General features: G+C 36.3%; 1 protein-coding gene across 1 annotated transcript; it reads left to right on the plus strand.

Annotated features, from left to right (window-relative positions):
* The first annotated feature begins 7,765 nt into the window (after window positions 1–7,765).
* LOC148266821 (uncharacterized) lies at window positions 7,766–9,936 on the plus strand. Its single transcript, XM_088216062.1, has 5 exons — window positions 7,766–8,241; window positions 8,889–9,009; window positions 9,103–9,157; window positions 9,273–9,351; window positions 9,498–9,936. The coding sequence occupies exons 1-5, from the start codon at window positions 7,766–7,768 to the stop codon at window positions 9,934–9,936; spliced, it is 1,170 nt and encodes a 389-aa protein (XP_088072188.1).
* The last annotated feature ends 10,632 nt before the right edge of the window (window positions 9,937–20,568 follow it).

Below are 20,568 nucleotides of genomic sequence, written 5' to 3' on the forward strand. Positions count from 1 at the left end.
ACCCAGGGAACTGAAAAATTAAATCGGTTAAAGAAATTAGTTCGATTTGTCTCATTATTTTGATTAAATTTATTAAAAATAAAATATTAATATATTAAATATGCAGTGACTTTTTAAAAAAATTAAAATTTGTATATTATTAATTAATAATTATGTATACATATATACCGATTCAATATATGTACGTATCTGTTTAATTAATATTTTTAATTAATATATTTAAATAATTTATAAAAATAGATTCTGGATTAATTTATTTAGGTTATTTAGTCATTATTTGGTCTTTCAATTTTTATTATTATATATAATTTAGCCGTTTTGGTTAATTATAGTTTTTTAAGTTAATTATAGTTCATCTAGATGCCGCTTGTCATTTACAATTAAAAATTTAGACATGCTTAAAGATTTTCTTTTTCATTTTTTGATATTTAATTATCTCGTAACATAATTATCAATCTAGTTCTTTTGTTTAGAGGTTATATAATAATTAACTGTTATTTGTAATATTCAAGCTTAGAGAAAAACAAAACCAGCCCAAACCTGGGCATTAGAAAAAAAAAAAAGGTCAAAATGATATTGTTTTATGAAACCTCAAAATGATATGATTTTGAATATTAAGAAAAGAAAATAGAGGCATATGATACGATTTTGAATATTAAGAAAAGAAAATAGAGGCGTGTATGCCTCTAAAACCCATTGAAGAAGGGGAACTCTTTTCCATTCAGGCTATAAAAAAAGAAGAGAGAGTTGTGAAAGAAGGGAGTTGTGCGAAGAGATAGAAGAGATCTGAGCAGAGAGAGAGAAAGAGAAAGAAAGAAAGAGAGGAGGTTACGGCTCATCGATCAACAGCGTAGAGAAGGGAAATAGAAAAAGAAGAAGAAGAAGAAGAAGAAAAAGAATAAGAATGAGATGAAGAACAAGAAACTGGTGCTTCGTGCAACGGCGTGACTGGAGAAGAAGAGGGACTGTGTGCGACGGCCTTGTCTGGAGAAAAAACGTTGATTTACGCATGGATGTCAGTTTACGACGATCTAACTACAGAGATTTGTGCGCATGAGGGAGACAAAGCAAATCAAAACACACATGTCGATTCTTGATGAGTGTCGAATCTATAAAAAATAAATTCCTAATTAACCAATAAAATAATATTCTAGTTGTGGTAAGAATGATCAAATCCACAAGAACTTGGAAACTAATTTTTTTTTTACCAACGAGTAAAAAGCAAACAAGGGGGGAGAGAGATTCATAGAATCTAATATGCAAAATATGAAATAAACAATAAGCAGAATAATATTAAACAAACTCTTGGCTATAGAAACTAAAATAATTATAAGAAGAATTCCTAGTGGACAAAATAGCTAGCTTCAGTAATGTAATTGATCATAGATGCAATAATTCGTTTTACCCAAAATATGGCAAATCAGTTATAGTTGTCAAAAAAATTCTAAAAACCAATCATTCTTTATTCTTAAACCAACCAAGAAACGTTCATTAGTTGGTTCTTCGCTACTAAACAGTCCTAAAAATGTCTATAGGATTTAACTTGTCAACGACCTTGAGAGCTAAAAGGACCTGATTTAAGTTGTTGGATTTATCTGTGTGAACAGATCAACTAGACTACTTACCTCATAAGTGCGGCACTGATCGCTACTTGGTACTGAAACCACTCAAACAATTACGTATTTGAGGGGTTTGGCTAGCTACTTGCAGTTTCTTTTCTCGTATGACAGACCCTGTTCAAACGGATTCAAAATAATAAATATATATAGGTACAGAAAGTAAATAAATACCAACTCTAAAATAAAACTCAAATTAATTAGATTAGATCTCATAAATAGATTGGAGTTGGCTAGATCTATCAACTAGGAAAAGAAAAATAAATTAGCCACTCATGGTGGATCTTTTTAACACAAATGAGTTCAAAGAGAGTAGAAGAAAGAAGAAAGATGAAGAAAAAATTGTAGAAGCAGCAGAAGCTGTTGTGTGCAGCGTCGGGAAGAAGAGAGATGATGATTTTGCTTTGACAACCGCTTTTTTTTATAGAAAAGGAGCTAAGGTTTTTTTCTTTTGTTGATTAGGATCAATTTTTTTTTTTATTTTTCACTTATCCCAAGCCTTCTAGAATATTTTCTCTTTGATTTGTGGCCCCAGATCTTGGCTTGAATAATGTCTTTTTATGGATTTGAAAAGCGCTTATTTTAATTTAAATATATTGTTGTGCGCGACTGTAACACCCTATCCCAAGATGGGCTAGGTGTTAAAAAAAAGGAAAAGAATAATAATAAAAAAAGAGAAAAAAGGGGGCCAAAACGACGTTGTTTCGGGAAAGAAGAAAAAAAAAATTAACCTAAGGCGTGTCTGCCTCTAGTCGGGGAAGAAGAGAAAGAAGAGGAGTGTACGCCTCTTCCCTCTACCGAAGAAGGATGAAGGGTCGTATGGGGCTCTCCTATCTCCGACTATAAAAATAGAGAGAGAGCCATAGAGAGGAGAGATTATGAGCATAAAGAGGGAGAGATTTATGTATAAAGAGAGAAAGAGAGTCGCGTGTAGAGAGAGAAAGTAAACCAAAGAAGAAGACTAGCGTGCAGTGGAAAGAGTTATTCGGTGTACAAAACTAGATACCGGATCTGAGAGACTGGTCCATCTACGCCATAAACAGAAAGCTAGAGAGGGAATAGTGCAACCACATGCGATTGGAGAAAGAGACCCGCACGGCGCCCAAGTGTGACTTCACGATCTATGGTGCATTTCCGACATGATTCCATAAGATCCGTGCTGGATTTAGATGCGCGAGTGGTTCCTTAGCAATCTCTGACCGAAATATAGTAGCTTGTGACTGGTTCTGGTGGTGTGTGTCAGTTCCGACGATCGCACGTGAAGCGACGGGTGGCACTCCAGTAGCGGCGCGTGGTGACTCTAGTGATCAGGATTGCGTGCCCAAGGTAAAACTAGTTTTTTTTTTTTGTGTTGAGTTCACTTTTAAAAATTTCTCTTCATTTAATACGCGTGTTATGTATTTATGAATGAGGAAATTAACTAAGTGGCAGTGAAGATTTAAAGGAGGCCATAGACCCGAACCAGTATGAATCCTAACACCTTTTTTCGATCAGATTTTAGGTAAGAGATTGAGTTAGTCTCATTCAGAGACACTCATGTTTTTATAAAACTTTATTTTCTGAATTATTCATGGACCTCATAAATTATTTAAGTTTTTTAATGTGATTTTCATGAACTCATCCTGTGTGTGCATGGAACTGCATGTGACTGGAGAATTATAGGATGTTGTGTATGATTTACATTTATGTATGCATATTGCTACTGGTATACAGGTCTTGTGCATGTCAGCTTATATAACACCCCGCTCACCATCGTGCTTAATTTGTATTTAAAAACCCTAATTATTCCGGCCTTAAAGCCACATTGAACTCGTTTATTTTATTACATAGTTTATTATCATAATTTGTAAATTATACTGATTTTTATTTATTTTAACTTTTTTATTTAATTGTCAATTTTTTAAATAAACAATTTTTAGGAAATACGAAAAACATGGGGGACAAATCCTGTGAGAAAAATCTTGTCGGAATAGGCTGCCCACGCGGGTGCTCGTGCATAGTGTGCGCGCAACAGGCACAGGACATGTGCACAGTGCACACGTCCCATTGTGCGTGGTGTGGAGGATAGGCTTGCGTGCATGTCTTGTCGTGCGCAGCCAGGACCCGTCCGTGTGTGTCACATCGTGCGTGGATAGGTAAATGCCACACACTATATGCGCGCTATCCACGCAGCAGGCCTGCACAGATAGACCTGCGTGCGGCAGGGTAGCCTAATGCCTGCAGGCTAGGCATGTAGCGGGCTCGCCGGGCGGGTGAGGCCACTGTCGTAGGGGCAGTGTGCTATCGCTCACCTTGGGCAATGTGCCGCCACTGATGGAGGAAGTCTTTCTCTTCCATTTTTTGTGACAAAAATCTTTTTTTACTCTCTCTCTCTCTTCACCGAATTTTGCCACTTTGCACAAATCCAACGGCTCCCATTTTCTATAAATAGAGGTCCTTCCTCCCATTTTCTTTACACTTCTATTCTTTCACCTTTCAAGAGTTAGAGAGAGAGTGAGAGAGAGAGAACGAGAGGAAGAAAAGAAGATCGATGCATAAGAAATTATCAAAGTTTCGATAAGAAATTTAGTATTTCTTTAAATGTCTTAAGGGGTATTTTTAGACAAAAAGAAAAGATTAAATTGATAATTCTTTGATTTTGCCTTATTTGCATGCTTTGTGTTTGTAGGGTTAATAATTTGAATTGTTCTTGATTTCAAGCATGCCATGAGAGTGATAGACACTTGATGATTTGCATGTAATTAAAATAATATGAAATTGGTAAGGTTATCTGGAAAATAAAAAGAATAAAAAAAGGGGAATAAATCATGAATGGTCTAAAGTATGTATCTGTATTGACATGCATAGCGCATCAAGTGTCTCATTAGGTTTTTTTTAGAAGCGTATCTGTTCCCCTATCCCTTTCCGGGGTATCTGTTTTTTCCCTCCCCATCTTGCTTGGAAAGACGTAAGAGGACTGCTCCTTGTGGATGACAGCATATCTTCTGACAAGAGTGGTGACGCGAATATTTATTAGGAGTCACCTTTGGCTAAGTACTATCATGATTATAGAATATCTGATAGGACCACTATGGTTAGTACAATCGTAGTCATAGATCGTGCCATGTTTTGGCAAGCCAGAAATGTGCCTGAGCAAATTGTCGTTATCTGTATCTAATCTGGTTATTCCACATGGGTAGTCAGAATTCTCTATTTGCCTTCAGAGATGGAAGTTGTAACGACTTTGTGAAGTATGACATAAAAATCTGAGCATTTCATGATTTATTTGATTTTCTCTATGTTTGGTATACTGTGTTTATTTTGATTGTTTGCTATAACATAATGCTTTTCTTTAATAAATAAATTATTTTTATAAGGCAATATAGGTCTACGATGTAACAAAATGGTAAGTGTTTATGCTAAAATAATTCACTCTTTAAAACCTTACGATGTTATCTAAATAGTATTTTTCTTACTAAATATATGGAACTCACTCTTTTCATGTCCTCTCAAATGAGGAAGATAATGAGAAACTGTCAGCTTACCTACCTATTGAAGTTTATGAGGATCCCCTGGATCTGTAAAATATAAGTGCATGATTGTCCCCGCACTCTGATGAGTCCAATAGTATAATGAAAGAAGTGACCGTCTTTTGTTTTTTGACATTATATTTTGCAGCCACTTTTGGCCTCAGTTATATATATGTAATTGGAACTCATATATTTGTAAGAGATCTATATTAATTTGCTTCATCGCATATAATTTTTATCATGCACTCGTAATTTTATTTCTGTATTTGATACCCACATGCCTTAGTTAGCATATGGGATATCACAAATAGTATCAGAGTAGATTACGCAGACCAAATCCCTTACAACTGAGGTCGTAGGTAGAAAGACCCTTAGAATACTTAGGAAGAATAAGTCTTATTTTCCAAATTAGACCACTAACTCGTGTCTTCCTTTCTTTTGTAGGAATGACACAAAGAAGACCATCTGTAGAGCGTGACCAAAAGCCCAGGATCCTCCAATCAGGGCTGAATTTGTTAAACTCTTCCGAGCCATCCAAGGATTGACGGCAGCTGTAGGACAAAATCAAACCAACCTTTATCCACCTCCTGTCCCAGAATATCGAACAGTTGAGAGGTCTATTTCTCATAACATAATGGAGTTTAAAAAACTTAACCCACCACATTTTGAAGGTGGCCCTGACCTCACAGTAGCTGAAGCCTAGATCCTATAGATAGAGAAGCTTTTCTCTGTCCTAGACTTGTCTGAGGAATAAAAGGTTCCCCAAATAGCCTTTATGTTAAACGGTGAAGTAGAATACTAGTGGTGACTTAAGAAGGAAGTCTTGCCTACCCTTATCACCTGAGAGATTTTTATGGATGCATTCTTTGAAAACTTTTTCCTTGCCAGTGTTTGAGAAAAGAAGGAAGAGGAATTTTAGGATCTATGCCAAAGAAACTTGACGGTTGCCTAGTATGCAGCTCGTTTTGTCCAACTGTCTAGGTTCGCACCTCTGATGGTCACTCCCGAAAGTCGTAAAGGTAGGAAGTCTCTAAAAGGCTTACGTGCCGATATCTATGATCGGGTTGCAATGTTGAGACCTACCTCGTATACGGAGGTGCTAAAACATGCCCAGTTGGCTGAAGACCTCATCTCGGTTAGGCACCAACTCATTACTCGAGTCTGTACCCAACAATAACAACCCTAATAGCCTAGAAGAAGATTGCCTAATAGCCACCCCGATAAACGAACCAGAGTTGCCTTTTCCCCTACTTTGCCTCTACGAACTAGACAGCCTGCCCAATCTACCAAGCCCTATTAGCATTGTGATCGCTAGCATGTGACCTACCCTGTCAGCGTATCAATCACGCCTATTATCGGTGTGGAAGTACCCAACATCTTATAAAGGACTACCCTTAGCGACCGAAGGACGTGGCTAGACCTGTAGTATAGGGTCATGTGTACCATCTAGATGAACTCGGTGCTCTCTCCACTCCCGTTCTTATCTAGGGTATGCTTTCTATTCATGGTACTTCTGCCAAGATTTTGATCGATATAGGTGCTAATCATTCTTTTATTTCCTGTGCATTTGCTTATAAACTTGATATTAATCCAGAACCTTTAGCAAAAATATTAATGGTAGAGACTCCCTCTAGGGGATTATTAGAAGCACACGGTGTATATAAGTATTACAAGTAAAAGGCTTTAGGGATAGAAATATTTGTGAACTTGATATTATTAGATTTCTCAGGATTTGATGTGATAGTAGGAACGGACTAGTTAGAAAAATATAGAGCAATAATTGATTGTGAAATTAAAATTGTAGCCTTGCAATCTCTAAAAAAGAAATAAAATCTATTGTTATTATTTTTCCTAACAATTGAATAAACAGGAATATGAGTGCTGATCTTGCTTTGTCTTCCATATCAATTGTTTATAACTTTCTGCAAGTCTTTCCCATTGAACTTCCTGGTCTACCTCCCCCGCGAGAGGTGGAATTTCTAATTGAACTGCTACCCAGTGCCCAATCAATTTCGAAGCCTGCCTATCGTAGGAGTCGTGCTGAGCTAGTAGAGTTAGAAAATTAGTTTTCTAAACTGATTACCCGGAAGTTTATCCACTCTAGCTAGTTATTCTCCTTGAAGCGCTCCAGTATTATTTGTGAAAAAGAAGGATGGTTCTCTCAAACTCAATATGAACTATCAGGAACTTAACTGAGTAACGGTTAAAAACAAGTACCCCTTACCTTGAGTCGACGACTTCTTTGATCAATTGTAAGGAGTCACGATCTTTTCTGAGATCAATATCAAAATAGGATATCACCAGCTGAGAGTCAAAGAGGAAGATATTCTGAAGATTGCTTTTTGGTGTAGGTACGATTTGTACGAGTTTAGAGTAATGCCGTTTGGCTTAACTAATGCCCTTACAACCTTCATGGACCTCATGAACAAAATTTTCTGGCATGTACTAGATCAGTACATCATCGTATTTATTGATGACATCTTAATGTACTCTAAGAGCCTAGAGGAACATGTAGTACACTTTTTTGAAGTGTTGGAGACCCTTCATCGGAACCAACTATATGCTAAACTTAAATAATGCTCATTCTTGTTGGATTGAGTTTTCTTCCTCGGTCATGTAATTTCAAGTAAAGGAGTTTCTATGGATCCATCAAAGGTTGAAATAGTAATCAGCTTGAATTTACCCACCAATGTGGCTGAGGTACGTAGTTTCTTTAGTTTGGCAGGCTACTATCAACGATTCATGGACGAATTTTCTAAAATTGCTACTCCATTGACCCAACTCACCCAAAAGGGCATGCCATTTGTCTGGAATTACGAATGCGGTGGAAGCTTTATGGAATTGAAGTGTCGTCTTACCTCTACTCCAGTGTTGATCCTCCTTAACAACACTAGAAGGTTTCAAGTTAACTATGATGCATCTCATATTTGCTTGGGGTGCATTTTGATGCAGCATGGTAGAGTGGTCACTTATGGATCCCGACAGTTGAAACTGCATGTGCAAAACTACCCTACTTACGACTTGAAATTGGTTGCCATTATCTTTGCCCTGAAAATATGGCATCATTACCTGTTTGGTCAAACCTTCGAGATTTACACTTATGACAAGAGTTTGAAGTACATCTTCTCGCAGAGGGAGTTAAATATGAGACATAGATGCTGGATGGATCTCCTAAAGGACTATGACTGCAAGATCATCTATCGCTCCACTATAGAAAATGTAGTCGCTGATGCAATAAGCCGAAAGAAGTCTGTAGTTTTGGCCCAAACCATGGCCTCAAGTTAGAAATTAATTGATGTTATGCAGTCGCTCTGCCTCAACTACTATGGTAAATGTACCTATCTCGCTCAGATTCGAGCCCTGCCAGATCTGTTCATGAAGATTTGGCTCAGTCCATGGATTAGGAACTCACCAGGAATCTAAGTAAGTTCTCTTCGGACAAATTTCCTAATTTCAAGATTTCAAATGATAGACTGTTTAGATTTTAGAACTGAATTTGGGTTCTCGTCGCTGTAAGGGCGGATGTTCTCAAAACCACCCATACCTCTAAGATATCTATCCACCCCAGAAATACGAAGATGTATCGAGACTTAAAGTGTTAATACTGGTGGCTGAAAATAAAGAAAGACATAGTCGACTCTATCTTTCGATGCCTTACATGCTAGAGGATTAAGGTAGAACATCAGAGACCCGACGATTTATTATAAGGCCTTCTGATTCCAAAATCGAAGTGGGAGAATGTAACTATGAATTTTGTCACTAGACTGCCCAGGACCTATTCTGGTCGAGATGCCATTTGGGTCATTATTGATAGACTAACCAAGACCGCTCATTTCTTACCCATTAGGACTGCTGACTCCACCAACAAATTGGCCCGTATTTATGTTAATGAGAACATTTGACTTCATGGGGTTTCCTCATCTATCATGTCCGATCGAGATCTTTGGTTTACCTCTCACTTTTAGGACAACTTTCAGGATGATCTGGGGTCTGGATTGTACTTTAACACCGTCTATCATTCACAAACAGATGGTCAGTCAGAACGCACGATCTAGACGTTAGAAGATATGTTGGGTGCTTGCATTCTTGACTTTGGCGATAACTGGTATGAGTATCTTTCCCTATGTGAATTTGCTTATAATAACAGTTATCGTTCCAGCATCGGCATGGTTCCGTATGAAGCTTTGTACAGTAGGCCTTGCCGTTCTCCCACTTCTTGGAGCGAAGTTGGAAACCAGCGTCATTTGGGACCGGACTTCATCCAATAGACTATTGAGAAGGTTACGATCATCCGTAAGAACTTGACTACTGCCAAAAGTCATTAGAAGAGTTACACTGATAATCGTAGACGACCCTTAAAATTTGTCGTTAGAGACCAGGTCTTCCTCAAGGTTTTCCCCTACAAGGGAAAAATGCGATTCAGGAAAAGAGGGAAGTTAAGCCCTCTGTTTCTGAGACCTTTTCGGATCGTTAAACGCATTGGAACTATTGCGTACCGCCTTACTCTACCCCAAGAGTTTACAGATTTACATGATATTTTCCACGTCTTAATGCTCAAAAGGTACCACCTTGACCATTCTCATATCATTCCTCACAATGAGATGCAAGTACAAGCTGATATGACTTATGAGGAATTTCCCGTAGAGATTCTTGGATTGACCAACAAGATCTTGTACAACAAGATGATTCCCATGGTGAAGGTACAATGGCAGCATCATACACCAAAAGAGGCGACATGGGAGTTGGAAAGTGAGATGAGGGAAACGTTTTCGGACCTGTTCGAGATAAATTTGGGGACTAAATTATTCTAAGGTGGGGAAGGATGTAACACCCCCCGTACCACCATGCTTAATTTGTATTTAAAAATCCTAATTATTTGGGCTTTAAGGCCACATTGAACTCGTTTATTTTATTACACAGTCTATTATCGTAATTCGTAAATTATATTAATTTTTATTTATTTTGATTTTATTTAATTTTATTTTAATTTAATTATTTAATTATTATTTTTTAAATAAATGATTTTTAGGATAAACGAAAAACAGGGGGAAAAATCTTGCGAGAAAAATCCCGTGGAAATGGGCTGCCTGCGTGGGTGCTTGTGCATAATGCGTGCATGACAGGTGCAGGACGTATGCACAGTGCACATGTCCCATCACGCGCGGTGCGGAGGATTGGCCTGCATCGTGTCTTGTCGCGTGCTGACAGGTAGGTGCCGCACATTGTGCGCGTGCTGCCTGCGTAGCAGGCTTGCGCGGATAAGCCTGCACGCCTAGGGCTTGCACGCAGTAGGCCTGTGGGTGGTGCCCCAGCGTGCTTAGGCCTTGCGCACGACAGTGTAGCCCAGCGCCCGTAGGCTAGGCCTGCAATGCAGGCATCAGGAGAGTGAGGCCACTGCTGCCTCAGGCGATGTGTCGCACTTGGTGGAGGAGGTCTTTCTCGTCTATTTTTTGTGCGAAGCATCTTTTTTTACTCTCTCTCTTTACCAAAATTTGCCACTTGGCATAAATCCATCGGCTCTCGTTTTTTATAAATAGAGTCCCTTTCTCCCATTTTTTCCACATTTTTATTCTTCTACCTTTCAAGAGTTAGAGAGAGAGAGAAAAAGTAATCTAGAGAGAGAAATAGAGAAATAAAATAAGACGATGCAGAAGAAATTATTAAGATTTCGGTAAAAAAATTAGTATTTCTTTAAACATTTTAAGGAGAATTTTTAGACAAAAAGAAAAGATTAAATTGATAATTCTATGATTTTACCTGTTTTACATGTTTTGTGTTTGTAGGTTTAATAAGTTGAGTTGTTCTTGATTTCAAGTATGCTATGTGAGTGATAGATACTTGATGATTTACATGTAATTAAAATAATATAAAAGTGGTAAAGTTATTTGAAAAATAGAAAGAACAAAAAAAAAGAAAAGGAAAGTGGAATAAAGCATGATTAGTCTGAAGTATGTATCTTTATTGACATGTATAACACATCAAGTGTCTCGTTAGGTTTTCTATCTCAGAGGGGTATCTGTTCTCTTATCCCATCTAGAGTATCTATTTTTTTCCTCCCCCATATAGTATGGAAAGACGTAAGAGAACCGCTCCCTATAGATGACAACGTACTCTCTAACGAGAGTGGTGATGCGAATATCTGTTAGGGGTCACCTTTGGCTAAGTACTGTCGTGACCATAGAATATATGATAGAACAACTATGGTTGGTACATCCGTGGTCATAGATCGTACCATAGTTTGGCAAGCCGAAAATGTGCCTGATTAAATTGTCGTTATTTGTATCTGATTTGGTCATTCCAAATGGGTAGTCGAAATTCTGTATCTACCTTCAGAGATGGAAGTTGTAACGATTTCGCGAAGTATGACATGAAAATATGAACATTTCATGATTTATTTGATTTTCTCTATTGTTTGGTATGTTATGTGTTTATTTTGATTGTTGGCTATAACATGATGTTTATTTTAATAAATAAATTCTTTTCATAAGGCAAGATAGGTCTACGACATAACAAAATCGTAATTGTTTATGCTAAAATAATTCACCCTTTAAAACCTTACGATGTTATCTAAATACTATTTTTCTTACTGAGCATATGGAACTCACACTTTCTATGCCCTCCAAGATGAAGAAGATAATAATGAACCACTAGCTGACCTACCTATTGAAGTTTATGAGGATCCCATGGATCTGCAAAACTTGAGTGCATGATCGGTCCCGCACTCTGATGAATCCAATAGTATAATGAAAGAAGTGGCCCTCTTTTGTATTTTGACATTGTATTTTGCAGCCACTTCTTGCATCAGTTATATATATATAATTGGAACTCATATATTTGTAAGAGATTTATATTAATTTGCTCTACTGCATATAATCTTTATCATGCACTCGTAATTCTGTTTTTGTATTTGACACCCATATGCCTTAGTTAGCATTTGGGATGTTACAACTTACTGAGTTATATTTGTGCATTGATGTGTATAAATATTATATGTGCTGTAAAGGTATTATATATAGTTTGATACTTAGGTGAATGTATGTTATGGATATACGTGCATATAAAATCATAGGTTTAGGAATGTTTGCATATAGGTATATAGTGATGGATAAATGATGTGTATTTGTGCAAGAAAAGAGCGTGGAGTTACTGTGTGGTGCACGCTACATGAAATGCAGGTAAGTGAATTGTTGAATGTGTGTTATAGGTATCAGAGTGATGAAATTGATTTACCAAAATAATAATAAAAGGATACTTAAAAGATGTGGAATTCTGTTTAACCAGTATTAACGGGGGTAGGGTGTGTGTGTAGCCATTTTGGCAAGTGAAGTGTGGTGAACCCTACCCGTGGATATGGCCTCAGCTAGACATGGTTGGGAAGTCCCATACATAACCGTTCCATGTTCGAGTGTATGTGAAAAGTGATTAGCGATACCCAATGCATAACCGTTCCGTATTCGGGTGCACTGAAAAAGTAAAAAGTGAAAAGTGAAAGTGAAAAGTGAAATGTGATATGTGATGTATCCATGTGGCAGAGGGGATTTTAGTGCCCTCATTGATGCCGACAGAAATGACATCGCACGATGAAACTCCTAAATGACGAAAAAATAGAAATTATAAACCTTAATAAAAATGTACCTGAGATTGAGAGTGAAACTGAAAAGTGATAAGTAAATAATGCGAAGTGAAAACAATACTAACATATACAACGATAAGTAATTCAGTGACAAGTACAAGTGATTATCAGACAGTGTAAATACAAGTGTTATGAAACCAATGAAGAACATTATTTATTTATGTAAATCTGATGCTAGGATATTTGTGATGTATATGAAATCATATGTGAGAGTGAATTATTGAGATATGTGAAATTATGGTTACTGTATTGCTTGAAAATTGGTTTTAAAAAAAATATGCATATGTTTTGTAAATCTTATGTGATTGAGTGTGTGCATGTCTTTATTATGGGCATTGCTCATTTTCCTTACTGAGTTCGTGAAACTCACCCCAATTCACACCCCCCAATGCAGATAGGCCAGATCAAGAGCAAGTTCAAGGTCGAAGAAAGACTTTAAAGAACCTTTAGTGATCTTGAGAGTTTTATCTTGTAAAGTTAGTTTAATTATATTATAGTGAACAATGTAAAGAATTTTGTAAGTCTCATGACTTGTAATTCTGTAAAGGAGATGATTAAATCTTAAATTTTCGCATATTGCTGCGTAAAATTACCAAATTATGTGCGTAGAGTAGTGCTCATTTTTTAATAGAGAAGGTGGGTCGTTACAGTAACTTTTAGCATTGCTCATGGCTAAGTTTTCTAGGCCAGGACCCAAGCTTTGCCTAAGCCTTGTTTCTGGGCCGATGACTCTTTTCATAAACTCTTCATTTTTTCATGTTGTTTTTTCTCGTTTCGTCTTTATATCATGTAATGCAACAAAATATAAAAAATAACTCGGATTAAATAACGTCCCATTAAGTTTAACAACCCAAAAATGAGTGATAGTAGTGTCGTTTTTAGGCACTATTAAACTCCCCCACACTTATCTTGTGTTTGTCCTCAAGCACTACACAATACGCTGCATCAATGCCCAAATCTTGACCTTTAACTCACTAATTCCCAATTATTTCATCACAACCCACATGTTACGCCTCAACCATTAAATTGCAAGAATAACCATTAAATAGTAATTTATATGCTTAAGTTTCATAGAACAATACTAATAAATAACCATTTTGACAACATCCAAACATGGCATGAGAAAGTTTTTACAAATTTAGCACACAAAAATTTTATTGAGGGGAATAACCAATACCTAGTAGAACAACCACCAAACCTATATAGATATAAGGGTTCATGCAATTGGTTCATGCCAAAAATAGAAAAGCTTGAGCAGCTTTTCTTATTTGAAATGTCACTAACCTTTTGTTGTGAGGGCAAACTTTTGTGATGAATGAACCTGGTTACTTAGTTGTCATAATTTCAAGTGGCTACTAGCGCTACTTGTAGTCATTTAGCTAGAGGAGTAGATTACCATTCGTGCTTTTTTTTTCATTGTGAGTGTATTTTACGCTCTATCTCACACTTTTACTCCAAATTTTTTTGAAAATGAGTGCATTTTACACTCCATCTCACTCATTACAAGATAGCCAATTTGATTTATTAATTCAAAGCACACAACTCCGGACAAGTTGTAGAAGAGTTCTTTCTGAGTATTGATATTTACATAAAGATAAGAGAAAATTATTATTATTATTTTAAATAGACAACCCTCAAACAAGTTCTGTTCAATATATAATCAAAGATAACTATTCATAGTGTGAAAAGATGAAAAACAAGCTACAGTTCCTAGAAAATGGTTATAAGTGCAATTCAATTTTTGAAATAGCCCATTTGAATTGTTTGAGAATAAAAGAGAGGTAGTTGTGAAGGTTAGAATAAAAAATTATTGGAGGTGCATGTGTGATGTAGTAAAAATTAGGTAAGGTCAAAATACCTAGGATGATATGCCGAAAAGGATAACTAGCTACTTAAGATGCAGAATGCAAAATGCATAATGCAGAATGCCTCTCCCCCATACTTAAACTGCACATTGTACCTAATGTGGTGTAAATAATGAAAATAAAAATAAAATAACAGAGTAACTCCCTTGGTTACATGACTTGGAGGTGGGGTGCAATGGAAAATATCACATTTTGAGAACCACCAAATGTGTCGCCATGTGATATAAGCCTTGGGCAAGGATTATGTTGAAAATGGCACACAACTGTGTTTTTTTTAATTCCGTTGTTTTCCTTGTTGTAGACATGACACGGCCGTGTTGGATAGACACACTATAATACCTCAAAGACCTTCATGCTTAATTTGTAATGTGAACTACTATTTATTTAGGCTTCAAGGCCATTTAAACTCATTAAATTTTATATTTTAAATTTCTAGATGAATTTCATATTTTAGTTTCTTAATTACTTAGTTTAAATAATTATTGAAATTATTTTTATTAATTTATTCGTTGATAATTTATTTAAAAAGATTTTTAGGAAAAGAAAACAGAGGAGAAACGGCAGAAAATCATGTGGAAATGCCCGTGGGAAAGGCCCCAACCGCGCAGGCTCCACGGGCCTCTCGCATGTGCGTGTGCACAGCCAGCACAGGATGTGCACCTGTGTGCACATCCCATCCATACGGGGTGCGAGGCTATTAATGCACATCCCATCCGCTCAGCTGGTTAGACTCGTGATAAGAGACAGGCTAGGGCAGGGCGCACTACCTTGGGCAGTGCGCGCAGACCCTTGAGCGCCATGCCGCGCTGTCGCTTGGGTGATGTGCCACTGTCGTTTATGTGGCATGCCTTTGATTTTTGCACCGCCATTACGTCACGTCGTCCATCCGTCAGTCGTCACATCTTATCATTTCACCTTGATTTTCTTTCTCTTCACAAGATTTTGCCACTTGGTGTAAATCTAATGGTTTCCATATTCTATTAATAGGGACCCCCTCTTCACATTTCCTCACCACTCTCAGTTCATTCTTCCATGCACCAAAGGGTTTTAGAGAGAGGGAGATCTTTAGGGAGAGAATGAGAGAAAAAGAAGAAGAAAATGGCATAGAAAATACCAAGTTTTCAGTAAGTAATTTAGTATTTACTTTTACCACATTAAGGAGAAGTTTTTGATTAAATTAACAAAGTTTCAAATCAAATGGTTGCATGCTTAATCTTATATACTTACATAAAATGATTACATGTTAATGCATGTTTATATGAATTAATTATTTGCATGTTTAACTAAAATGATTAAATGCTTATGATAAATGTGGATGGATGAATACATTATACGATGGTGAAGTAATAAAACATGTTATGATGTTTTAATATGAGAAATATATACCAGTATTAGCATGCATAATTCATAAAATATTTTGTTAGGCTTTTTATCTCTATGGGATTTATGTTTCTCTTCCCATATGGTCTGAAAAGACGTGAGAGAATCGCTCTCTGTGGATGACGACATACCCTTTGACAAGAATGGTGACGCAATATGATTGTAAGGGTCACCTTTGGAGAAGTCCAGTCATGGGCATAGATTACATGTAGGACTACTGTGGTTGGCATCACCGTGATCATAAATCGTGTCATGGTTTGATAAGCCATAAATGTGTTGTGTGTTTGGCAAGCCACAAATTGCTTATATAACATGAATTGAATTAGCCATTCCACATGGGTAGTCGGGAATTCGTATTGCTCTCAGTAGGTGGAAGTCGGAACGACTTCGCACGAAGAATAAAATGAAATAAAGAACATGTCATGATTTATTTGATTTTCTCTATTTTCAGCATGATTGATTTGATTGACATGATATAAGTATGACTTGATATTTTCTTTAATAAAATAAATCATTTTTACAATTAAAAAAGAACCCTGATACGATTCCTGATGGTAAGTAATGATGGTACTTTATTTTAGTTTTTAATTACCTTCAAAATCTTAGTGATGTTAGTTAAATAATATTTTCTTTACTGAGTATATGGAACTCATCTCTTTCCATGCCCCCTCTAGATGAGGAAGATAGTGAGGAACCGATTGTTGATCTACTTCTTGAAGCCTTTAAGGATCTCGTGGATCCATGAATTGTTATGAGTGCATAGTAGTCCCACACTCTGATGAGTTCATTTTTTGTAGAGGCTTGTAATTAATTTTGTTTCTGCCTTAGTGTTGTATGGAACTCTATTATTATTTTGTAAGGGATTATAGTTATTTATTTCGCTGCATACATTTATCTTATATGCGCTTGTAATCTGTTTCTATATCTAGCACCCTTATGCTTTAATTAGCATTTGGGATGTCACACATATGGCAGTGTTTCCCTCACAGAAATACTTTTGTGGTAACACATGACCATGTCTTAAAAGTCTGGCACAAGCCTTGGGTAAGGCTTATGTGTAGATTGACACATGGTCATGTTTAGCAAGCACATGATTGTGTTTCCCTCACAGAAATGCTTTTGTGGTAACACACAACCGTGTAGTATAGATGAGACATGTCACATGGTCATGTCTTATAGGCCTGACACAAACCTTGGATAAGGCTTGTTCGGATGTTCCAGAGTTTATGTTTTTTTCGACTTTAGCACTTGAATTCCCTATCCCTGCATTCTAATCACCATAGAATTCATGTTAACTCAGAGAAAAATGTTGTAAATAAATTGAAATCACTAATGCAAATAATGAAAATTGAAAAAGAATGAAGAAAAATGGATGGGTTGTCTCACATTAAATGCCTTTGTTTAATGTTCTAGGCTAGAGATTATCAATTTTTAAGCACTTAACTCAATTTATCTTCTTATAGCTTGCTTAGCTCATTAGAACTTACCACAGGAAGAGCCTTCTATCCTCCCAAGAACACATGTTTCAAATGTTCAGGTAGCGGTTTGAGCTCCAATTTTGGTGTCTGCAAAACAAAGTGTAGATGTTTTGTGTCAGAAATAGAAAGGCCAACACACGATGCATTGCTCCTTTGAGTTTTAAGTACTTCTAATTCAAACGCTATATTTTGTGGATTCTTCTCAGTAATAAGATCCTCTTTTAAAATTTTTAAGCTATCTACATTAAAATCATTGAAAACACAATGTTTAGCTTATCATCATGACTTGAATCAAAATATTTTTGACTTTGAGGACCTATAGTGTCCACTCCATACACATAAGACACATCATTAGGATATTTTATATCATCATAAACATTAAATCTTGTCATTTCTCCATCAAATTCCATAGTGAATGTACCATCATGCACATCTATCTTCGTCTTGGCCATACTAAGGAAATGTCTTCTGAACAAAATATCAAAGAGGTTGGATGATTTATCATCTTTCATATCTAATACATAAAAATTAGTAGGAAAAATGAAACTATTAACTTTGACAAGCACATCTTCTAGAACTCCTTCAGGAAAAAAAATAGATCCATCAGCTAGCTGAATTATAGAACCTATTTATTTTAAAAACAACATTTAACTTTGAATAAATGGACAAAGACATGACATTTATTGATGCTCCTAAATCACACATGACCTTCTTTATTTCTAAAGTGCCTACCTTGCAAGAAATAGCAAACATACTTGATCCTTGCATTTGAAGGGTAGTTTTATTTGAATTATAGTTGAGATATTTTATCCCACACTTACCCTTTCATTGCAGCTTAGCTTTTTCTTGTTAGTGCACTACTTCTTTAAAAACTTGGCATATTGAGTTACCTACTTAATTACATTGAGTAAAGGAATGGTTACTCAACTTTGCGAAAGGTTTATAGGATTTTTTTTTTTCTTAATTGTGCAAATCTTTGTGGAAATAGTGGAGGAATTATGAATGATGTTGGCTGGTCAACGTTTCATATGTCTTACCATCAATTGCAGCTTATGATTCTATGTCTTTTCGTAAACCTTGCCCAAGGCTTACTCAACTAAGATTTTTTAGTAACTCTGTACCACTTCTTAATGTGATAACACTTACATTTGCCTTGAATTGACCTCAGTTTGAGATGGTAATTTACCTTAGGATTTTAGCCTATTCATAGATGTTGCTAATTAACTCACTTGGATCGAATGCTTGCTCTTATCTCCTATTAAAATTGTTGGGTGTTAGTAACAAGTTATTTAACAATTTCTTCAAGAGACATACCTTGTTTTGGAGGTGTTGGTTTTTATTGTGGAGGTGGTCTTGGCTGATAATGTTGGAAATTTTGTTGCCTTACTCCATAGCCAAAGTTAGGATGATCCCTCCATCCCGGGTTATAAATATTAGAAAATTGGTCATATCTCCCTTATGGTTGGTAGGAGAATCCTCTAATTGCATTAACTTGTTGTTGATCATCATCTCGAAGTCTAGGACACATCTGTAGGATGTCTAAGATGAGCACAAATTCCACAAACCCTTACCTGAGGGTTATTCTCTTTAGCCATATTTTTTACCAAATGGGTTAATTTAGAAATTTTGGATTCAAGAGAAGAAATATTTACCTCTTTCACCCTCCTTTAGGGCATCTTGTGTTGCTTCAAATTGCTATGAGGTGGCAGCCATAATTGCTATAAAATCTTTGGCTTCTCGAGGTATTTTGTTCACTGTGGCATCACCATTTGCTGCATCCAACATTCTTATTTCTGTGGGAAACAGTTCTTCATAAAGATAGTGAATGAAAGATTGGTCTGAGATATCATGTGTGGGCAACTCACACACAACCGCTTGAATCTTTTCCAATAATCATGGAGGCTCTCTGACTCTCTTTATTTGATCTGTTATATTTTTCTACTTATTCTGGTTTCTTTGGAGGTAGGAGAAAATTTGTCTAGAAATTTTTTTACCATATCAATCCAAATAGTAATCAAACTAAGAGTTAAATAAAACAACCTATCTTTAGTTGCATCATCCAAAAAAAAGGGAACACATCAATTTTATTTGTTCTTCAAGGACTCCTTGCTGCTTCATACTTGAGCACACAATATAGAATTCCTTGAGATGCTTGTGCGGGTGTTCATTTTCCAATTTTCAAAACCTTTGCAGAAAATAAATCAACCTAGATTTTAGCTCAAACACATCTTCCAAGGCTGGACAAGTGATACAAAGGGGCTACTAGTTGGTAGGCAAGGCTGTCAGCTCCCTTAAAGTGCATTCCTCAATCATCTGCTTCTGTTTCGACAACTTTACTACTATCTACAAAAATTGTGTCCTGTTGACACGTTTTTCTCTTTAGCTGAGTCTATTTCCTTAAACGTTTTGCAACTTTCTCGATTTCCAAACTGTAAAGAAGAGATTCTTCGTGATTGGTCCTGGTCATAAAAAAGAAAAACAATTAGTTAATCTCAATTCGCCAGCAAGAGTGCCAAATTTACCAAAAATAAATTCCTAATTAACCAATAAAACAATATTGTAGTAGCGGTAAGAATGGTCAAATCCACAAGTAATTGAAAACAAATTTTCTTCCTTGACTAAAGAGTAAAAAACAAATAAGGGAGGTTTGTAGAATCCAATATGCAAAATATGAAATAAACAATAAGCAGAATAATATTAAAAAAACTCTTGTCTATAAATTAGAAACTAAAACAATTATAAGAAGAGTTCCTAATCGACGAAATAGTTAGCTTCAGTAACATAATTGATCATAGATGCAAGGATCCATTTTACCCAAAACATAACCAATCAGTTATAATTGTCAGAAATGTTTTGACAATCAATCATTCCTTATTCCTAAACCAAACAAGAAATGTTCATTAATTGGTTCCTCACTATAAAGTGATCTTGGGAATGTCCACAAGATTTAACTTGAAAATGACCTTAAGAGTTAGAAGGACCTGATTCAAGTTGCCGGATTCATCATCGTGAACTAGTCAACTAGACTTCTCACCTTCTTAGTGCAGCACTGACACTACTTAGTGCCGGAGCCACTCAAATAATTAT

Source organism: Carica papaya, chromosome 3, assembly GCF_054855325.1.
Source record: "Carica papaya isolate Zhongbai chromosome 3, ASM5485532v1, whole genome shotgun sequence".
NCBI lineage: Eukaryota > Viridiplantae > Streptophyta > Magnoliopsida > Brassicales > Caricaceae > Carica > Carica papaya.

Coding starts and splice junctions, on each gene's coding strand:
- LOC148266821 (XM_088216062.1), top strand. CDS start 7,766: ATGGATCCATCAAAGGTTGAAATAGTAATCAGCTTGAATTTACCCACC. Junction 8,242..8,888: donor ACTTATGACAAGAGTTTGAA/GTACATCTTCTC, acceptor TTTTGTCACTAG/ACTGCCCAGGACCTATTCTG. Junction 9,010..9,102: donor ACAAATTGGCCCGTATTTAT/GTTAATGAGAAC, acceptor GACAACTTTCAG/GATGATCTGGGGTCTGGATT.